The sequence below is a fragment of the Ochotona princeps genome, chromosome 20 (assembly GCF_030435755.1).
Source record: "Ochotona princeps isolate mOchPri1 chromosome 20, mOchPri1.hap1, whole genome shotgun sequence".
In the NCBI taxonomy this organism is placed as follows: domain Eukaryota; kingdom Metazoa; phylum Chordata; class Mammalia; order Lagomorpha; family Ochotonidae; genus Ochotona; species Ochotona princeps.
Window position 1 is genome coordinate 2,557,032 of NC_080851.1, and position 20,963 is coordinate 2,577,994.

The window sequence follows — 20,963 nt, forward strand, 5'->3', positions numbered from 1 at the left end:
CAGGCTCTGTGTGTGTGTGTGTGTGTGTGGTTCCTATGGCCCAGCTCCTCCCTCAGGCTCTGTGTGTGTGTGTGTGTGTGTGTGTGTGTGGTTCCTATGGCCCAGCTCCTCCCCTCAGGCTGTGTGTGTGTGTGTGTGTGTGTGTGTGTGTGTGTGTGGTTCCTATGGCCCAGCTCCTCCCCTCAGGCTGTGTGTGTGTGTATGTGTGTGTGTGTGTGGTTCCTATGGCCCAGCTCCTCCCCTCAGGCTGTGTGTGTATGTGTGTGTGTGTGTGTGTGGTTCCTATGGCCCAGCTCCTCCCTCAGGCTGTGTGTGTGTGTGTGTGTGTGTGTGTGTGTGTGTGTGGTTCCTATGGCCCAGCTCCTCCCCTCAGGCTGTGTGTGTGTGTGTGTGTGTGTGTGTGTGTGTGTGGTTCCTATGGCCCAGCTCCTCCCCTCAGGCTGTGTGTGTGTGTGTGTGTGTGTGTCTCAAATGGCCCAGCTCCTCCCCTCAGGCACTGTGTGTGTGTGTGTGTGTGTGTGTGTGTGGTTCCTGTGGCCCAGCGCCTCCCTCAGGCACTGTGTGTGTGTGTGTGTGTGTCTCAAATGGCCCAGCGCCTCCCCTCAGGCTGTGTGTGTATGTGTGTGTGTGGTTCCTATGGCCCAGCTCCTCCCCTCAGGCACTCTGTGTGTGTGTGTGTGTGGTTCCTATGGCCCAGCTCCGCCCCTCCAGGCATTGTGTGTGTGTGTGTGTGTGTGTGTGTGTGTGTGTGTCAATCTCTCTCAACTTCTCTCCTTAAAAATTGAAACTTGAAGACCCAGCTTCAAAATGCTTCTGGAAAATGAGCATTATGAAAAAACTACACATTACCAATTTTCCCATAAAAATAAACTTATCTCTCAATGCCATATTTTCATGGACTTTTTGAAGTATCCTCATACAATAAAATTAATACAAATAATCCTCTAAATAAAAGCATAACTATATAAGAACATTTTAAAGCACTGATTATAGAGGTTGCTCTAATATTTTAAAAACTCTTTAAATTGCAAGCTTAATATAGAAAGCAGTCATTTTTATTTCAGTAAAGACAATCACTGTATGCAGAAAAAAGAATTGCTTTAATTTTTATTCATGTATTAAATTATTTGTTTATTTGAAAGGCAAGAGAGAGACAGACAGACAGATCTTCCCACGTTCATAATGGCACGGGTTGGGCCAGACCAAACCCAGCAGGCCAGGATCTGACACAGGTCTCCCATGGAAGTGGCAGAGCCCGAAGGCTTGAGACATCTCCTGCCACCTTCCATGGCACACAACAGCAGGACGCAGGTCCCAGGCACTCCTATCCGGGACGCAGGCTTCCCAAGCAGTGTCCTGCTGCCCCAAGCGTCCACCCCAATCAAGGAAATTTGGAACTTGAATTCCTGATGTCTTCCTTTCCTGAGCTGTGTGTACTCAGACAAGTAACTTACTATCCACAGGTCTTCTATCACTTCCTCTGGAAAATAATGGTCAGCATGACAGCCATTTGAAATAAATGCATGCAAAGGACCAACAAAGCTTGGTCTTCATTGGTAGCTGAATGAATAGACAGCAAGGCGGGTGAACAGGCATGTGGGTGGATGTGTGCGAGAGTGGCTGGGCAGAAGTGTTAGCAGATTACTCACATAAACCAGCAGCTCTCAAGACAATCAAATGCACAAAGAGGGAGAGAGAGATAGACAGAGACAGAGGAAATGCGTAAAACTGAATCAATCAAATCTTCCTGAAAGCTGACAGGTGCTCAGTTTCTCCATCAGCTGGTATCTTGAGGACACTGCTGCCCAGCCTCTCACCCTGCAGCAGCTAGAGACGTTCCATGTCGCTCCTGTTCCCAGCACCTCACTACTCTTCCCGACAATCCTGGGCAGAGAGTACGGCTGCTCCTATGTCCCAGATGAGACTCTATGCCCCAGAGACAGACTTTGCAAGCAAAAGTGTGCAACCTGTTATCTGTGGGGCCAATGTGTCTGAAGCCAAACAGTCATTGGCAGGCTGGGGTCATCAGTACCTAAAGCTCACATGAGACCATGTTCAAGTGCCCAGTGTCCATCAAGACAGCCAGGAATGACGACTGTGGCCTGTGCCTGCCAATGAGACCCTCAGTGACACAGGAGAGACACTGCCCACAGCCACTGAGGTCTGCCAAGCCAACTGCCAGAGAGCACGGTGGCTAATCCGAAATCCAAGACATCTACACAGAATGTTTGCTATGGAGGCCAGTGAGCAATACACGCGAATATGAATAACTATTGTCTTACTTGAACCTTCAGGAATGTTGAATTTTTCCTTGTCTTCCTCCAAAAGCTCATTAACTCGGGGCAAGTTAATGAACGTGTTCGAGTCGCTAAGAAAAGGTGCTTGGTCCTTGCAAACCATCTTCATCACAGACTGGAAAGAACCGTCGGCTGAATCTCTGGCCCGCCCACTCGGTGGAGCCTAGGTACAGAAGAAAACCATTCAAAGCAGTTCCCTGCTTACACCCCTGAAGGGCCTTCCTTCGCTTGCAGAAGGAAGTTTTGGCCTCATCCTTGCTTTGGAATCCCATTCAGTTTGCTACAGTGTTTCTTCTGGTCAATGTGCCGAAAAGAAAAGTAAAATGCCATGCCCCTGCACGCCCGCACATGTGCATACATGTGTACTCACACAAGGCAGGCAGGATTTACATGTATACACATGTACACATGTGTGTGCACTATACACATGCATGTGCATACATGTATGCAAGGTGTGTACCTACACAGGTGCACACGTACGCAGACACCCACCTACAGATACAACACACAAGCACACATTCACACACCAGCAAGTCCTTGACGTTTCTTCAGTAACAAATTATTAACCCATTCATAGGCTTTCGTGTGTCCTTGCCTCCGGGCCACCTAGTATGTCAGAGCTCTCCAACAACCCACCTGCTCAGCAGCTCCAAGGCCGACTCTACAGCTCCTGATCCTGCGTGCACTTTACGGTAACCCGGCGGGCTCCTCCTCCACCCCGGGGCACTCCCATCCCAGTCAAGGAGAGTTCATGCACAGACACCAAGCTGCTAACCTAATTCAGGTTTGTGTTTGCACTTTCAGCAACTGATCTGTAATTTGTAAACCAATTATTTATATGTAAATAAATGTTTTTAAGGTTCTTGAAAGCAATTTTCTCTCCGAATGAAGTTGAACAGGCCCTTGAAAACTCCTCTGTGCTAATAACTGCGCTGGTGGTTTCCACACCACAGACTGTGCCTGTCCTCCATGTGGGCAGGACATGGGACCACAAAGACTCTTCTGTCACACTGCCAGTGAAAAGCGACACCAGATGAGGCCTCTTCGTCCCAGCACCTCCAGAGACAACCAAAGCCATCCAGACTCCGACGCGCTATTGTCGATGCAAACCTCAGATACTCACAGGGAAAAGCCAAAGGAAGAAACGCAAGGAAAGGAGAGAAGTCAAACACTCCCCAGGGGCCAGGAGGAACCACACACCTGCTGCAAGCTCGACGGGTCCAGCCAGGCATCGATGCTCAGGCTCTGAAGAAAGGAAGGAAGATGCCGAAGGACGTGCTGAGCTCTGTCGAGCAAGGAGCTGAGGCTGGACACCACATCCAACAGGGAGTAGAGCAAGCCCCTGGCTTGGGGCGGCATCAGAACCTAGGGACAGGAGCACGACGTGAGACCCTCACCCCTGCACCCCGACTGCCACAGGCGTCCTCTGGGAGGGAGAGCTGTCAGCAGATGTGACGGCTCTGATTCTCTCTGAGGCATCTTCATGGCCCTCCTTGAGGAAGAACCTCTATTAGAACAGATCACATTAAATGTCACCAATAACAACAAAACAGAGGCCAGAACAAGTGAGTCCTACTATTAACATCCAAACAATTTCTGGGATATTTCTTTATATCCTTGAATGTGATCCACAAGGAAAGCTGAGGTTCAGAATAAAACACTTGCACAGGACACGGTTCACACTGATTGGCCGATTTGCCGTCCTCACAGCACGCACACGTCAGTGCAGGCCTCCCGGAGCCTGGGAGTGCACTGCCTGCTCCATGCACGGGAGACCTTCCTGAGACCTCAGTTAGAAGGCCATGCTGCCTCCTTACAGGTGTCCTTCAAATCCTACCATGTGGTCATCCCTGGTCACACCAGGCATTGTTGGCATTGTCCGTGGGTTCAGGAATGTGAACTGCACAGAGCCAGGGTATTGCCCGCATTCATTGTCCTGCGGCTGCTAGGCACAGGGCAGCACCTGGCACTGATACTGGCACAGAACTGGCTGGATGACGGGTAAGCTTGCCAATGCCCTGTCTTTCCATGGGGTGGGGAAACACAGGCAAGCCCCACCTCTGCGTGTGTCATTTACAGACTTAATCTTCAGTTTTCCTGGTTGGAGCAGAGGACTGGACTGCCACTGTTACTTTACACACTGGGATTCTGCTCTCACTGCCTGCCTGCTGGCTCCACGGCTGACCTGTGGGGCCCCGAGAGCACAGCTCCCCCTCTGCAGCCAACACACTGCCAAGGAGACACAGCTCTGTCCCTTAGCACAAAGGGACAGCTCACACAGAAGTGGCCTGTAGCTTTGTTGGTTTTTCTCTTCATTTACCAATTACAGCTGCTTTCTAGAGACAACGGCAGCAAGCCCTGGCATGCGGTAGGACTGACAGGGGCACACCCAAAGGAACATCTGGAATCGCATCTTGCCAGGGGCTGTGGCAGAAGGCATGAGAAGGCACGAGGCCATGGAGCTGAAGTTCCACCTGCGTGGACTCACGGGCCTGCCATTCCTCTGAGCAACGTCACACATCATTCTGCTTTCACAGAGACATACCCTGGGCACAGTCTGACCAGCAGCAGCTGTGTTATTCGCCCTGGCATCATTTTCACTGTGCCATGTGATGAAATGGCTGCTAAAACACTGGCTCTCCAGCAGAGCCATGCCCACTACCCCGCAGGCCCAGTGTCACCCTGGGCGGGGGGGCTGTGGTGAGCAAACACACAACTGAGCCTTGCAGCAAGATGGCCCCAAGACTGTTCCACCAAGGTAAAGATGAGCTTGCAAGTGATGGGGACATTCAGAAACATGTTCACCTTCCCGCTTAGCACTTGAATGCTGCTCACTCTGGAAATTCACACTTGTGCTTAGAATGATGGTGTGTGTGCCATTAGGAAGTCCTGAGCAGCCCAACTGGGAAGATGCATGCCCCTGAGGAGAAAACACAGGACCGATGGCCAAGGGCGGGAGGGAGGGTTCCGCAAGCACAGTCGGGATTTGATCAGTAGGGCCCAGAAGGAAAAGTCTCTGGAAGGGGCAGCCTGAGAGCTTGAGACCAAGGCTGGGAACTAGGGCGGGATCTACCAGTGTTGGGCCTGGGATTTCCAAAGCTCTAGTCACCATGCACTTGCGCTCTTCCCCACAAGGAGTACCTCTCACTTCCCCTCCTCTTCCAAAGTGGTGGAGTGTGCCGGGGCAGGTAAGGAGCTGGCACACACAGGATGGGGCTTCCCCTGCTGCCCACCGCTCTCCCTTCCCCAGGAGTCAGAGGCCAGGGGAGAAGGCCCCAGACACAGGGGAGCGGGGTGACGCCCTGCTTGGCAGGCATCACCCCACATGCCCCAGGAAGGAGTTTCTGAGGAGGGGGTCGTGGCATGATTTTCTAGGGGTCCCTCTGTGTTCAGCCCACAGACTACCATGCCTAACGCCCTGAGCTTTCCTCCTCCACACCTTTGCGAGGGTGCTACACAGCCTTTGTTCCAGTGATGCCGGGGTCAAGGGACACTAGAGGCTGCCAAGGATCTACTCTTGTACTTAGCACCAGGCCCTCCACAGTCACAGGGTTCATGCCTCCAGACTCAATCAACTCAGACTGGCCCTTGTCACTCTTCCCCATGTAATGCAATGTCACAACTACGCAGAGAGAGTTTACACAGCAAGAGGTGTCGTGTGTCATGTGAGGATGGCAAGGGCAGGGTTTCTGGGATTGCTGTGGGGACCAGAGTGGCTCGGGGCACCCTGCCCTGGGTCCTGGCCACTTCCCCAGGGCATGACTCCATAGACCCCAGCAGCCAGTTCTGCTTACTTTGAAGATGAAGCTCCTCAGGTTCAGGTTCCGTCCCATGGACACCAGCTGAGGGTACACACGTGACTCGGGCAGGCCACACAGCTCCTGGGCTGCAAGCCGAGATCTGTCATCGGCAGGGGGCGTCAGCAAGAGAGACAGGCCTTCCTCGTCACACTCACCAGCCAGGGCCACAGCGAGGACACTGCAGAGACTCTGTCAGAACAGGAGGACCCAGTGAACACTCCTGCCCACCCAGGCACCCCTGGGGGCCCCCAGCCTCACCTGCCCACCCAGGCTCAGCTCCCACCTCCTGAAGGGCACTGCTTAGGAGTCTGTACCTAGTTTCTAACGTCTCATGAAACTGGCCCTGGGTGAAATGCCAGCCTGTGACTCTCTCTCTGTTTCTCTCTCTCCCTCTCTCTCCCTCTCTGTCTCTCACACACACACAGAGAGAGATTCATTGTAAGGAACTGACTCACTCAGGCAATTGCAGGCAGTGACAAGCAGCCTAGGGACCTGGGGAGGGACGGGCTGACAGGGCATTAAAGGCAGAACCCCCACTTCCTTACAGGGCCTCTTCGTGCTTCAAGTAACGGGGCGAAGCCCAGTCACTCTAAGGAGGCACCTGCTCTGCACATCCACCGTTATCAGCATCAGCATCAGCAGGACAATCATCATGGGGACATTGAGGCAGGGCTCAGCCGAGCATCTCAGGGCGTAGCTCCGGGCTCCCCAGGGCTCAGGATCTGGTCCCGGGGTGTTGCACATAAAGAACCCCATGCCCACGAGTGGAATCTCCACAATCAGAACCCACAGGCATGGCTGCCCACCTGCTACCCCCATCCCCCCAGTCTGCTGTCCCCATCCCCCCAGCCTGCTGTCCCCATCCCCCCAGCCTGCTGTCCCCCTCAGCCTATGTCTCCCTGGATTCCAGCCTGCTGTCCCCATCCCCCTCAGCCTGCTGTCCCTGTCCCCCTCAGCCTGTGTCTCCCTGGATTCCAGCCTGCTGTCCCCATCCCCCCAGCCTGCTGCCCCCAGCCCCCCACGTCCTCCCCAGTCTGTGGTGCTCCAGATTCCACTAAGGTTCGGAAAATCAGACTGTCAAAAGAGCTGGGGGAGTGAGGATGGGGCGAGTGGTGAGGAACAAACAAAAGAGGTGCTGAGCTGCACTTGGGGCTAATACCAACTGTGCCGGCTCTTCAAAGCAGCACAGGAATCTGTCAGCTGGGATTCTGCAGCAAATCCCCAGAACTAGGAGAAACACAGAGGCCAAGTTCAGGATGTCTTGCCAAGAGCCCTGGGCCAAGAGCCCAGCACACACACCCAGTCACTCGAGAGCGACCAGGGTGCTGAGCTGGGTACCTACACAGAGCCCAGCACACACACCCAGTCACTCGAGAGCGACCAGGGTGCTGAGCTGGGTACCCACACAGAGCCCAGCACACACACTCAGTCACTCGAGAGCGGCCAGGGTGCTGAGCTGGGTACCTACACAGAGCCCAGCACATACACCCAGTCGCTCGAGAGTGACCGGGCCCTCAGGCCCTATTCCCAGTGTCCCTTTCATCTCAGTCAGCCACAGGGCAGTGGCTCTGTCTTCTACAGTCTTGGGGAAGTCACGGAGAAACCGCAAACCACTTCAGTTTACTTGTTTTGTTTTTGTTTTTTTAAGATTTATTTTTATTGGGAAGTCAAATCTACAGAGAGGTCTGCTGGCTCACTCCCCAAGTGACCACAATGGCCAGAGTTGAGCCAATCCGAAGCCAGGAGCTTCTTCCATGTCTCCCAAACGGGTGCAGGGTCCCAAGGCTTTGGGCCGTCCTCTACTGCTTTCCCAGGCCACAAGCAGAGGGCTTGATGGGAAGTGGAGCATCTGGGATGTGAACTGGCACCCATATGGGATCCTGGGCATGCAAGAAGAGGATTTAGCCACTAGGCTATCATGCCAGGCCCTCAGCTTACTTTTCAAAAGCATATTTTGGAAGACAACAACAATCCTGGGGAAATCCAGATCATGGGGTTGCCAGTGGAACCAGCCACAGATGAGGCAGGGACGCGGCAGGGACACTGGACCAGACGCACCCCTACTGTCGCTTCTGCTCAAAGTTCAGGATGGCCTGCCCCTGGAAGGAGCTCTCTGCACACATGCTCCCCTTCCTGCTCAAGGACAGAGCGGGAGGAGGGAAGAGAGAAGGCAGGCAGGCTCCAGCCAGTGTGCCTGGCAGCCCAGCACTAAGCAGTGCTCCCTGCAGGCTGCCAATGGCTTGCACTACGAACTCCAGGTGATAAAACTGCAAACCAACCATGAAGCCACAATAGAGAATCCCAAGGAGAATGACAACGAGGGTCCAGCCAACACAGCGTGATGCCAACTTGACCATCAGAAAACAGCAAAGCCCAGAGTGCCAGCCCCTAGGCAGCACAAACCCTGCTGGAGCTATAGCATGAACAAACGCGTGGCTCTGTGCTCAGCGCCAAGTACTGCACTATGCATTTCAACGGCAAGACTGTGCCGTTTAAAAATAGCCTAAAAATAGCCTTCTCCGTGGCCTCCCTGCCCAGCCATGCAGGTGACCACAGTGGCTTATGCTGCCAAAGGCACAGTGAAGACAGACAGAGGCCCACAAGGCGTCAGACCGCAGATCCACTCGGAACACAGAGCAGCAGTGACACCCGGAGGCAACTCGCTGAGCAGGCAGCGACCACCAGCAACTGGGGCACCAACACAGGAGGAGGGAGCAAGGAGGTGAGCTGGTCCCAACCTTCTCAAAGCAGCCCACGGCCTCTCAGATTAACCCAGTCCCCACTCAGTTTCCCTGTTAACTAAAGATTCCAAAGCCTTTACAGGACAGTATGCGGGTTTGTGGGAGAAATCTCACGCCTCCCAGATCCCCACAACCAACTCCGTGCATGCCAGTGTTCAGCAAGCTGAACTCAACACTTTCCCTCGAAAAGAAGGAGGTGCCAGGCATCTTCCCTAAGTAGCTCAGTGTTACTGCCACTTGGATTCCCAGCTTTTGGTCTACTCCTTTCTAGATCTGATCAAATCATCTCTCAAACTTGTATGCATGTCAATTGAAATGTTCCCATGTGGGTCAGTCTCAAACTTGGCACTTTCAGGAAGCTCCACTACAGGAAGTGCCAAAAGTACGTCCCAGGAAACCACCTGCTAGAGTCCCCTTTGCGTTATCTCTTGCCACTGTGCAGCTTTCCTGTCCCCTCATCCATGGGTGAACCAAAGCCTCCCGCGTGGGCTAGTCCACCCTTTGAACTACAAGAGAGCAGGTCTGCTGGTTCACTACCCAAGTGCAGCCACTGTGGTACATGCTACCCTCTGTCCAGTGTCCTCAGCCCTCACCCCTTTTGGCGTGGACACAGCCTCTCATTACATATCTGCTTTCACAATAAGCTACCTGGAGCACACAGTCAGGGTCGGCAGTAACTCCCCCACTTGGCAGAAATCATGGCTGATTTTGTCATGGTTAGCTGGCATTCTACAACACCTGCTGAACTCCATGATGTCACAGATTGGGGTTAAGAGTCACTGGAGTAAATATCATGTGTTTATTTTATCCTTTTTAACTTCAAATAAAGGCAACCTGATAATTTAAGGAACCAGACACTTCCGGCCTAAGTGAGACCGTGACATGATTTGACGTCCGCCTCACATGACCTCATTGGCACAGAACCCCTTCCGTGGCCCAAGGGCAGGGTGGGGAGAGGAAGAGGACCACAGGGACAGCAGTAGCTTCAGGCTGAAGGTGCCGAGGGCCAGCACAGTGCCTGAGCAGCAGCACCTGTACCTTGGAGTGCGACATGTTTGCTTCCAGGATGCTCTCAATCTTTTCACTAGAGATGTGGGCAGAAGACCGAAGCTCTTTAGTTAACCTGGAGACGTTGCTTATCAAATCTTGGATCTGCACATCTGGAAAATGAGGGAAGAGAGAGCGCTCTTGAATGCTATTGTGCGTGAAAACAGAACCTGATGCTGCAACCTGGCAAAGACAGCTTCCTTCATGACAGCCAGCCCATTGTGAACTAGGGTTTCATGAACCCTATTAAGCAGCCACGAAATGGCATTCCATTTGCTCCTTGAGAACTCAGACAATCTACACTCCAGCTAAAATACAAGCCTACATTTGTGACTTTTCATTTAGGAGTATATTTATTGAAAAAGCACAGTTACTGAGGGAGACAGAAACAGAGCACTTCCATTCACTGGTCACTTCCCAGGTGACTGCAGCAGCTGGGCCTAGGCCGGACCAGTCAGGAGCTTCATCCAGGTCAGCCACGCAGGTGCAGGGGGCCAAGAACTTGGCTCACCTTCTAGTGCTTTCCCAGGCATGCTAGCAGGAGCTGGATTGCAAGGGGAGCAGCCAGGAGCAGCCAGGATTCAGGCCGGCACCCATATGCGATGCAGGCATGACAGGCAGCAGCTCTACACAGCACAACACCAGCCCCAAGTTTACTTCTGGAAGAACTTTTCCTTTGGGGACAATACCCACGTGCCAGAGGAAACTCCCTTCTCTACACAAGTTTTCTCTCGCTTTGTAAACAAAGTGAGTCCCACTGAGGCACCTGGCCAGAACTCTTCAGACTTGGTGTACTGATGCTATGGAGGTTTCATGAGTGCTATATCAGAACCAGCAAGGAAACAGGAACCACACGCCAGTCACCGTGCCCAGGCATGCGGGTCAAGGCAAAACCCAGGCCACAGGAGTGCCTCCTCCTTCCTCTGCTTGGTTTTCGAACTTCCCTTAGAAACTTGAATGTGTCAGACCAGACAAGTTCTGAATTGTGATTTATCACATACAGCACAATGTTTCTTCTATGTATTTTATTTTAACAACATATATGTGTGAAAAACTTAGCTGATGTTTTTATCCTGCAAACTTGGAGAACCAAACACTTACCCTCAGACGCTGCAAAATCGCTGAGAAAAGTCACAGCAGGATACGCTGACAGCCAAGGCCCTGCGAGGCTTTGGGCCAACCTGAAAGAGCAGAAAAGTAAAGCTGAACGGGGCAAGACAAAGCCAGCAGAAGCAAGGTGGCAGTGAGCAGTGCTGCCTCACGCCTGGGAGGAGAGCTGCGTGTGAGAACACAGGCCACAGAGCCCCTGCCAACACCATCGCTGTGCGGACCCCTTCTTGGAGCCTTCCCGGAGCCCCTGCCACGCACAAGGAACTGGTGATAAGGACGCGCAGTGTGCAGCTTCTCACTGATGCAGAAAGAACAGAAACAGAGCTGCCCCGGGGCGAGTGACACTTAGACCAACGCCCTCTATCTGGAGCGTCAACAAGGACAGCCTACAGCCAATGTTGTCACATCTGCCACTGGAAAACCCAGTCATAGAACATTCTGATGTCACTTAGAAACTGTACACACACACACACATTAATGGCACATGGTACAGACTGTTGTCTGAAAGTCATAATTCAAATACACTGGGATGACAGTCCCGGCACCAGCAAGGCTGCCCCACCATGGGCACCTGTGCACAAGCTGCTGGACGGTGTCCAGCCCTGGCTGGCAGGCGCAGTCCTGCTCAGTGGAATTCTCCAAGTGGCTCTGGAAGCTTTCCAAGACACTGGACAGGTTCCTGGAGAGGCTTTCACAGCTCAGCTGAGTGGGTGAGGACCACAGCTTCTCAAACTCCTACAAAGCAGAGCAATGACAGGTGAGGATGGAGACTTACTCTATGAGCACGTACCCTCAGCAAGAATTACGTTACTACTTTGGCAATTTATTTTACACATTTTCTGGCAGGAGGGAACAGTCATGCAGGAACCCTTGCCTGGGAATCAGAGTCCAGGTTCTATTCTTTGTTCTACCACTGACCAGCTGGCTCATGGCAGAGTGAGCAGCGCCCTGCAAAGGAAGCTAGCTCTCGCCTCCCTGAGGATCCTCAGGAAGTGCAATTCATGAGGACAAAACCTATTAAAAGGCAAGGGCCTGAACATCTCTCCAAGAAGCAGGAAGTGCCAGGGAGTGGCAGGTGGTGTCACTGCCGCAAGTGGTCCTCCTGGCAGAGATGCTGGGCCTGCCCAGGAGCAGCCTCACGCAGAGGTATCTGTGCCCACGGGCTCTGGAGGAAGTGGGCGGCTCAGGCAGGTTCCCTCATCCCAGCCTGTGGCAGGTTCCAGGCAAAGTGGGCATCTGTCTTTCCTCAGATGGTCTCTGCCCACTCTGCCCTTGGCCACCCAGATGTCTCCAGCTCCTCCTCCCTCAGTGCCCCAAGACACAGGGACACAGCCCCCATTCATTGTCCGGCTATAACGCCAGGCAAGCAGGAAGGCGGCATGACCACAGGCCGTGCACCTGTAGGATGGAGCAGCGTCCTGGCCAGCCCCAAGGCTGCCACCCGTCCACTCATAACGGTGCACCAAGAAGCACTTCAGGTGAGACAACCAGGCAGTTTTGGAATGCCTCCCAGGCCTTGTGCTGGCCTTCCTGCACAGGGTCCCCACCATGTCACACAGTGTGAATGTGACAACCAGGCCAGAGCGGGGAGTGCACATCAGTGTCCCTGTGGCAGCTGCCTCACTCCTGATTCAACTAGCTGAATAAACCCCTTCTCGCTGAGTTCTGCCTGTGGAGAGGACGCTCTGGTTCATAGCTTGTAATTACGTGCAAATGAAATTTAATCCAAGGCTTTTAGAGGATTCCTGCTGTGCTGTCATCCTAAGCTGCACAGAATCATCACTTTGCATGGCCAGGATCTTAGGGAGGAAAGTGCACCTTCCCTCCCCCGCTCCTGACTGGCCAGGCCCCCAGGAGCTGAGGCCCGGCTCTCCTCTGCCAGGTTCAGAGCTACTCTGCTGCGTTTCAGGATCTGGATGGCCAAGTGTGCAGGCTGCAGATTTGGGGTGCAGGAAGTCCCCAGTGCAACCTGAAGCTGTGGTCACAGTTCCCATCAGCGTGTTCCACATGTGCTGAGACTTGCTGGCCGTCCAGCCACCTCTTTGGGTGTCTAATTGCTGACCCCTTTCAGCTCCACATTGCCACTTTCCACTGCGACAGAGGGAAGAAGGCAAGCAGTTGACACCCTGGGCCGAGCGCAGCAGCACATGGGTTCAGTCAGTGGACTCTTTCCATGGCAGTGGGACCGAGAAAGGGATGTGTCAGAAGGTTCAAATACTGAAAAGCCATGGGGAGTCTGTGTTGGTACCAAGAACGGGGTGTGTCAGAAGGTTCTAGAACTAGCTCAGCTCCTGTCTGCCCGAACTGGGCACAGGAACTTCACAGCTCACTGAGTGGAAGATGTTAACATTTCTAACAGTGTCGTGTGCCTCAGGCCTTCAAACCACAGCCGCATCCAGAAGCTGCACACCCTGTCTTCGGCAATGTTCTTCTGTCACCAAGGACGGACTTGCTCCTTATCGAGAGGGAACAGGCGGAACTGCTGCCGACCCTGATTCGAACCATGAACAGTCTTTGAAGCAGTTCTCAGGCTTCTCTCAGCACTCCGACACTGCGCAGCCGCCACTGCAGCTTGCATTTGATCTGCACGTAGTGTCAGTGGCGTAGCCCCTAACCAAGAAGCTCGCACAGAGGCGTTTCCAGTTTCAGCCGCTTTCAGACCTTGGAATGCTGGCATTCAGCTAACGACACGTGCTGCCAAGGGGATCCAAGGGCAGGCTCCTCACACAGCCCGGAGATGCTGGATACAACAGCCGTAGCACACCTGCACTTCCACAGTGTCACACGCAAGCAGAGTAAGCTTTTCACATGTGGGGTCTTCCTGGGTTGGACAGTCTAGGACTTTGGATGTGGGGGTTCAGGGTGCTTGTGCCGGAGGAAGACCAGTACAATCTAGAAACAAGAAACTAATGGTTCTGACACATCAAGTGACCATGATAAACTGAGGAGCTGCACTGTGGTGACGTCGTGGACTCCTCCGAGCGTCCACCCACTGGGCTCCTCCTCCAAAGGCCCAAGAGCATCAGTACTGGGCCCTGCTCTCCCCACCTGCTCACCCCCGCCAACACCGCAGGGCAGGCCTTCTGCCTCTCCCGGCCTCACTTATCTTCATTGTCTGTGACACACGGTGGGCAAAGTCACCACAGACAAAATCAATAAAGGACATTGAGGCAGGGCGTGGACGAACAGCAGGTGTTCACCCCAGGGCTGGGGAAGCGTCGCTGCCATCCAAGCCTCTGGAGTGGGCTGCAGCTGCTGCAAGTCCCAGCTGATGAAGAGGCCAGGTAACAGCCATCGTATTCGATTCATCACCAGCTGGGGACTTCGCCACGTGGGGCCTGCCGGACCACCTGTCTAAATCACCAAAGCCAGGTGTTACCTCTGGGTGTTTGCTGGTGGATTGGGTTGGATGGAGCCAGGCATGGGCTGGAAACTGTTTATAAACAAGCCTTCCAGAATGAGAACTAGTTATGGAAACTGTTCATAAACAAGCCTTCCAGAATGAGAACTAGTTATGGAAACTGTTTATAAACAAGCCTTCCAGAATGAGAACTAGTTATGGAAACTGTTTATAAACAAGCCTTCCAGAATGAGAACTAGTTATGGAAACTGTTCATAAACAAGCCTTCCAGAATGAGAACTAGTTATGGAAACTGTTCATAAACAAGCCTTCCAGAATGAGAACTAGTTATGGCATCCGCCAGCTTCCTAGGTGCAAGTGTTCCCACGAGGACTCACTCAAGTTCCCGCCATGATGTCACCAAATGTCAAATCGGGAGGAGCCACACATTTGTAGTTATTCAGCATCTCCAACACACATACAACAAGTCAAGTAGTCCAAGGGGGATACATCACATAAAATGAGAGAAAATAGGAAACCAGGATGCTTGAGTGTTTAATCAATCCTCTCAGTTTTAATACAATGCTTTTAACTTCTCTGTTTATAGGCCTTGGTTTTCAGGACTTCTGTGTCTGACAAGCAGCAAGCCCCTCTCCCAGGAGAGCTCGGCCCTGTGGGAGTGCTGCAGGGTCACCGAGAGGCCAGCTCGCATTCTGAGCTGCACAGTGCATCACTCTGGTCATGAGGACCGAGCCGCAAGCTTGAGCAGCCCAGAGCCTGTGTGGACCAAAGGCCATGAGCACGGAATTCTGAAACCCAAAGGATCACAAACCTGAGAGTGGCCGTGCACCACAGCGAATGCTTGGACAGCAGAGAGAGCGAGGCACCTTGTGCCACCTTGCTTGCAGCTCAGAGTAGCACACAAAACATCCCGCGTCATCGAAGGACTTTCTGCCAGAGGAGACACAGAAAATAATTCAGTGTCCTCTCCCAACCTCATAAAATGGCTTCTTTTTTCATTTTAATTTATTTATTTGAAAGGCAGAGAGAGAGATCTCCCATCTGCTGATTCACTGCCAAATACCCACACAGCCAGGGCTGGCCCACCCACCAGGCATCCAGAACCAGCACCATGCGGGTGGCAGGGACTGACACACAAGTTATCACCCACTGCTCCCAGGATGCACTGCTCCCAGGACGCACTGCTCCCAGGATGCACTGCTCCCAGGATGCACTGCTCTGAGGACGCACTGCTCCCAGGATGCACATTAGCTGGAAGCTGAGTCAGAAATGGCCTCACTCATATCCAGGTACAGCTTCACACACAGCCTCTCACCCACTGAGCCATAGGCCCACTCTGCAGAATCATTTCTTATGGGCTCAAAATTTGACAAATTCCTAGAATTCTTACATCATCAAGATGAACATTCAGATGATGAGGGCACAATTGTGGCTGAGTTCCACAGGCAAATGAATAAAGATGTCACTCTTTCCTAGTTCTGATTAGTGAGAAAACAACTCCCTGGAGCCTCGATGGATGGGGCCCGTTCCTACCAGGACAGCCCCAGCTGTCACCTCCATGCTGAGGAAACTGTGAACAGTGCTCCGTTTGACAGGTGAATGACACACCAACAGGTCACCTGGAAGACCCCGCTCTGCCATGTTTGGGTTCTCACAAACCAACCTCCCCAACCCCCAACACCAACAGGCTCTGTGCCTTGCAGCACGTGGCCCCACCCCACCCCCAGACACTGCCAGCTCCCTAACAGGCCTCATGCCCATCCCACCCCTGCAGCCCACCCTGCCCTGAGCTCTGCAGGGGTTACCAGACCCCGCCACAGCTCCCCACTTGGCATCCACCAGCCCTGCATCCTTCCTGCCTACGCAGCACCTCCTGCACCTGCTGCCACGAACCCCTGCTTCTGGAACTCTGCCCCAGGGTGCCTGCCTCTCCCTCCTGCTGCAAGATTCTCACCTCTGCACTCTGTCACTGCTGGCACTTGGCACAAGGCTCTGAGCCTCAGCCTGATCTTCAAAGAAAATGAAATACTTGTCAGTTTCAAAAAATTCTTTCAGGCCTGGCTTGATAGCCTAGTGGCTAAATCCTTGCCTTGCATGCAATGGGATCCCACAGTTCGTATCCCAGCTGCTCCACTTCCCTTCCAGCTCCCTGCTTGTGGTCTGAGAAAGCATTGGAGGATGGACCAAAGTCTTGAGACCCTGCACCCATATAGGAGATCCAGAAGAAGCTCCTGGCTCTTGGCTTCAGATTGGCTCAGCTATGGCCATTGTGGTCACTTGGGGAGTGAACCAGCAGATAGAAGATCTTTCTGTCTCTTCTCTCTGTAGAACTGACTTTCCAACAAAAATAAATCTTTAAAAAATCATTTCATTTACTTTTGCAATCAACAAGAGACCTAGTCCTGATCCACTGAGACAGACATTGTTGTTTCTCACAGGTGCTTTAGCCAGCATGTGCCCAACACCAGGCAGAGGAAGCCACCCTGGGACGGCCATACATGGCACACTCCCAAGAGCAGGGCACCCTGGAAACCATGCAACTACAGAAATGGCAGGAAGATCTGGGGGGTGGAAGGGGCAGGATCAACAGGGGCACAGGAATTCAAGGGCAGTAGAACCACTTGGCAGCACCCTATGCCCTCATTACCCATGGCAGGTGCACCACCAAGGGAAGCCAGTGTGAACAGCAGCTGGGAGTGATAACGTGGGTCGGTGCGCACCCCTCAGTTCTCACAGTCTCTGTGTTGAAAACAGGGAAGGCAATTCAGTCCTAAATGGCCCTGCAGCACAATGCAGAGTGAGCGTGAGCTCGGGCACGCCACTGGCTCTCACGAACCTTGTCTGCTGGCCATGCAGACAATGCTGTCTCACACAGCACCTGAGCCCCGTCTCAGAGCAAGATGGGACAGAGCGCCTCAGGCGTCACTGAGTCGCACAGCACTTGTCATGAACACAACAGGCCCGCCTACTCCAGAACAACACAGTCATAGGTTCAGGCACGTTGTAGTTCAGACCCAAGAGCAGAGACCCTGCCTGGAAAAGCTAGCACATCACATGGAGTTCGGCAAGTGTGGGCTGGGCCAGCCTCTACTTCCTCCATGAGAAATGAATACAGACTCCATGCCAGCCCTGCCAAGCAAGGTCAGCTCATGGGTGGCACTGCCTCCCTTTGCCTCCATAGCTGGCCTGGCCATACATCCCACCCCCAAAGGCATACCCACCAGGACGTGGGACAGGGTTGGCGGCTGCCAAGAGGCTGCTTTGGGCCTAGGCATGCCCAATTCCAGGGCACTTTCTTCCTCTTCTACTTCCTTCTTCACATCCAATGCCACAGCCTCTCCCAGCAGCCTTGGCCCCGCTTCTGGCCTTGGGGGTATGTTATTCTACTATGCACCAGCGTCCCAGATCTGCCAGCTTGCCCTGGCCCCACCAGACCCAGGGACACCTACACTCCCCTCAACTGGAAAGAGCCACCAACCTTCTGGTTTTGAGCCATGGGCAACCCTGCCATCACCACACACACACACACACACACACACACACACACCCTATGGGCCTCAATTCAGCAGTTGGTGAATCTAGAAAACTGGCATGGACACACTGGAGATTCTGGTTCCAGGAGCCCAGCAGGCTCTGTGAGGTCCTTGCCGACACACGGGAAAACATGCAGAGCCGGGGAGACACCCCACTCAGCTGGGTTCAGAAAGCACCTTCCTTTTCTAAGATAACGGTAAGATCTGACTACCAGGCCTGTGGCACACCAGAAGAAAAACCATGCACCCAGATCCCCCATCAGGCCTCTCCCTTCCTAGGCCTGTTGAGATGCAGCTACTGGAGGGTGGGGAGATGCGTGGGTGAGGGGAGTGAGACAGCAGTTTAGACACGAGACAGGCTGGCACTTCCTTAAAATGAAGTATAAAAAAGCAAAAATTAATTTTCCCCTGATTTCAAGTGTGCCATGTTAATTTAGCAGTTTCAGTACATGATGCAAAACAAACACAAATGCAGGTGTTAATGAGTGCTACATCCGCTTAAAAGCTGTTACACTGGCTGATTTTGACATGCCAATTACGTCTCCAGAACCGACATCCGCTTAAAAGCTGTTACACTGGCTGATTTTGACATGCCAATTACGTCTCCAGAACCGGCTGAGCTCATTCCACCTAGGCAGAGAGGCCGGCCTTGACCTTTCACCCGGGCTGCTTGTTTCCTGACGTCATGCACTCCTCACCCTAATGTGTTGTGATTTACACAACCGCGTAGCTAACAGCGTCACCAAGGCCCATCATCTTCAAAGGCGACACAGAGATTTTCCTTAAAAAAAAAGGCAACAAGCACTGCCTGGCAGGGTTCTTCCTGCATCTCCTTCCATTCCCACTCCTTTCCATGCTTCTTCGTCCAAAAGATGAACCAGCGACTGGGCTCAGAGGAACATTCACAGGGACTAGCAGGAGAGGCATAGCAGTAAAACTACTGCCTGCAGCACCATCACCCACACAGACCCATTCAAGTCGTGGGGCTCCACTTCCCGACTCAGCTCCCTGCCAATGCGCCTGGGAACACAGTGGAAGATAACCCAAGTCTCTGAGTCGCTGCCCCCGCTGGGAGACCAGGAAGAGGCTCCTGCTCTGACCCAGCACAGCCCTGATCACTGTGGTCATCCAGGAAGTGGACCAGCAGATGGCAGACTCTCATTCTCACCCCCCACCATCCCATAACTCTGGCTTTCAAATAAATAAATTTTTAAAACTGTTTATTTTTATTGGAAAATAAGATACACAGAGAGGAGGAGAGACAGAGAGGAAGGTCTTCCATCCACTAGTCCACTCCCCAAGTGGCCTCAAGGGCCGGAGTTGAGCAGGTCCGAAGTCAGGAGCCCGGAGTCTCTTCCAGGTCTCCCACACGAGTGCAGAGTCCCAAGGTTTTGGGCCATCCTCCATTGCTTTCCCAGGTCACAAGCAGGGAGCTGGATGGGAAGCTGGAAGGCTGGGTTGTGAACCAGTGCCCATATGAGATCCCGGCACATGCCAAGGTGAGGACTTTATCACTAGACTAATTTTTAAAATTAAAAAGAAGTAAGTCTTACAAAGAAAGAAGTGTGCGAACAGTGTAGAACTTGCCGAGCACTGAACCTTAAACTGCCAATTATCACCTACAAATCCATCCCTTCCTGGCCGCAAGCCACCCTTGCCAACAGTCCGCATGGAGTGCTGACACCAGGGAAAGGAACAGTACTGACCAGGCCCCCCACCCCAAGGCTGGGCTCTTCAGGTGCCTTGGCCCTAGGTCAGCCTTTCAAGTGGCACCCACTCTGTCAGCAGCTGGCCCCATGTGGCCCAGCCTGGTCCAAGAGCAGAGGACACCAGCAGGGATCCAGACCAGCAGGACAGTGGGTCCATGCCAACGGGCGGACTGAAGGCTCAGCAAGATGCACACGGGGATGAGCCAAGGTCACCCAGTTCACCTCTCACTCCCCCTAATGTTGATTTCCCCATCTCCCTTCTCAGCCCCTCCCTTCTGGGCTCAGACCCTCCTACCCAGCACTGCTGCCATCAGCCATTGCTGGCCCCAACAGCCCAGAAGGGCTCTGTGCAGCCGTGTCCTGGACACCTGACCACAGAAAGCAGCAACTTGTGCAGGCTGACTTAGACAAAAGCAGTCCCTCCCACGAGCCCAGAGGAGAGCCTGAACAATTGAGCTACCCTACAAACTGAAGGTTCATGTAACTGAGGAAGCCCGAGACTCCAGCTCCCTTCAAGGCGGCCCATGCGCACTCCTTCACCTGTGGCATCAAAACAAGACCATCCTCAAGTGTGATTTCCAACCACGGGTTAATTCCTTTCCAACACATTCATTCACTGTCACTGGACACGTGCTCAGAGCAGGTGCAGACCACAGCAGGAAAGACCAGAGACGAAGACGGCAAGTGGTGAGGGCCATGGCCATAGGGTACTGAAGTGACCACATGGACCCATCTGGAGCATTGGGAACATACAGACCATGACATAAGCGCTCGCCTCTGGAACCTGGACTCTAACAGAGGTGAGATGCAAGAAACCAAAGAAGCGAGTGGAAACTTTGAGCTCCTCGCCAGCACAGGAGACAGGGATGTCCTGGTAGCAGGTCTCAGCCCCAGGTCACAGGCAGAGCTGGAGTAGGTGCAAAGGCACAAGGCCAGAAAGGCATTACCACGAAGAGAAGGGCCGTCCAACTAGGCTGATGCACAGTCCCGGTGTAGGAACCAGGTGAGGCGGGGACAAGATGCCAAAAGGCACGTGCAAGAGCCCGAAAAGCACTGCTGCTGTCCAGAAACCCTCAGGAGCCAGAGGAGTGTGACCGATGGCCACGCCCCAGAGCCCGGTCTAGGGCAATGACACAGTGGCTCCCAGAGGCACTCACCTGTCAAGAGTAGCAGCACACGCAGAGCCACCAGGCTCACTTTCCGCAGCATCTCAAGGGCTACCGAGGGCTCCCCAGGCTGCCAGAAAACCTGACACATCTCAACAGCACTAAGGGAAAAACACAGGGCATTAGATCTGCAACCCGCATGCATTTCCACCACAGAAAAGGCAAGGGCAAGACAATGCTTTCACTTTAGCAGGTAAGG

At 53.2% G+C, this 20,963-nt stretch overlaps 2 protein-coding genes across 2 annotated transcripts in view; both read right to left on the reverse strand.

Moving 5' to 3' along the window:
* ABCA13 (ATP binding cassette subfamily A member 13) overlaps positions 1 to 9,993 on the reverse strand; it is a 108,884-nt gene extending 98,891 nt beyond the window's left edge. The window contains exons 1-4 of the mRNA XM_058678020.1: positions 9,877 to 9,993; positions 6,092 to 6,286; positions 3,498 to 3,662; positions 2,283 to 2,460 (exon numbers count right to left, since the gene is read on the reverse strand). Of these exons, the coding sequence (XP_058534003.1) occupies positions 2,283 to 2,460; positions 3,498 to 3,662; positions 6,092 to 6,286; positions 9,877 to 9,891 (553 nt within the window). The 5' untranslated portion in view covers positions 9,892 to 9,993. The remainder of the gene's footprint in view (positions 1 to 2,282; positions 2,461 to 3,497; positions 3,663 to 6,091; positions 6,287 to 9,876) is intronic.
* A 752-nt stretch (positions 9,994 to 10,745) lies between these two features.
* Positions 10,746 to 20,852, reverse strand: LOC131482732 (ATP-binding cassette sub-family A member 13-like). The gene is made up of 4 exons (XM_058678025.1): positions 20,756 to 20,852; positions 15,168 to 15,286; positions 11,567 to 11,730; positions 10,746 to 11,066 (listed from the first exon to the last, which is right to left on the reverse strand). The coding sequence occupies exons 1-4, from the start codon at positions 20,805 to 20,807 to the stop codon at positions 10,916 to 10,918; spliced, it is 486 nt and encodes a 161-aa protein (XP_058534008.1). The 5' UTR covers positions 20,808 to 20,852; the 3' UTR covers positions 10,746 to 10,915.
* Positions 20,853 to 20,963: the final 111 nt, after the last annotated feature.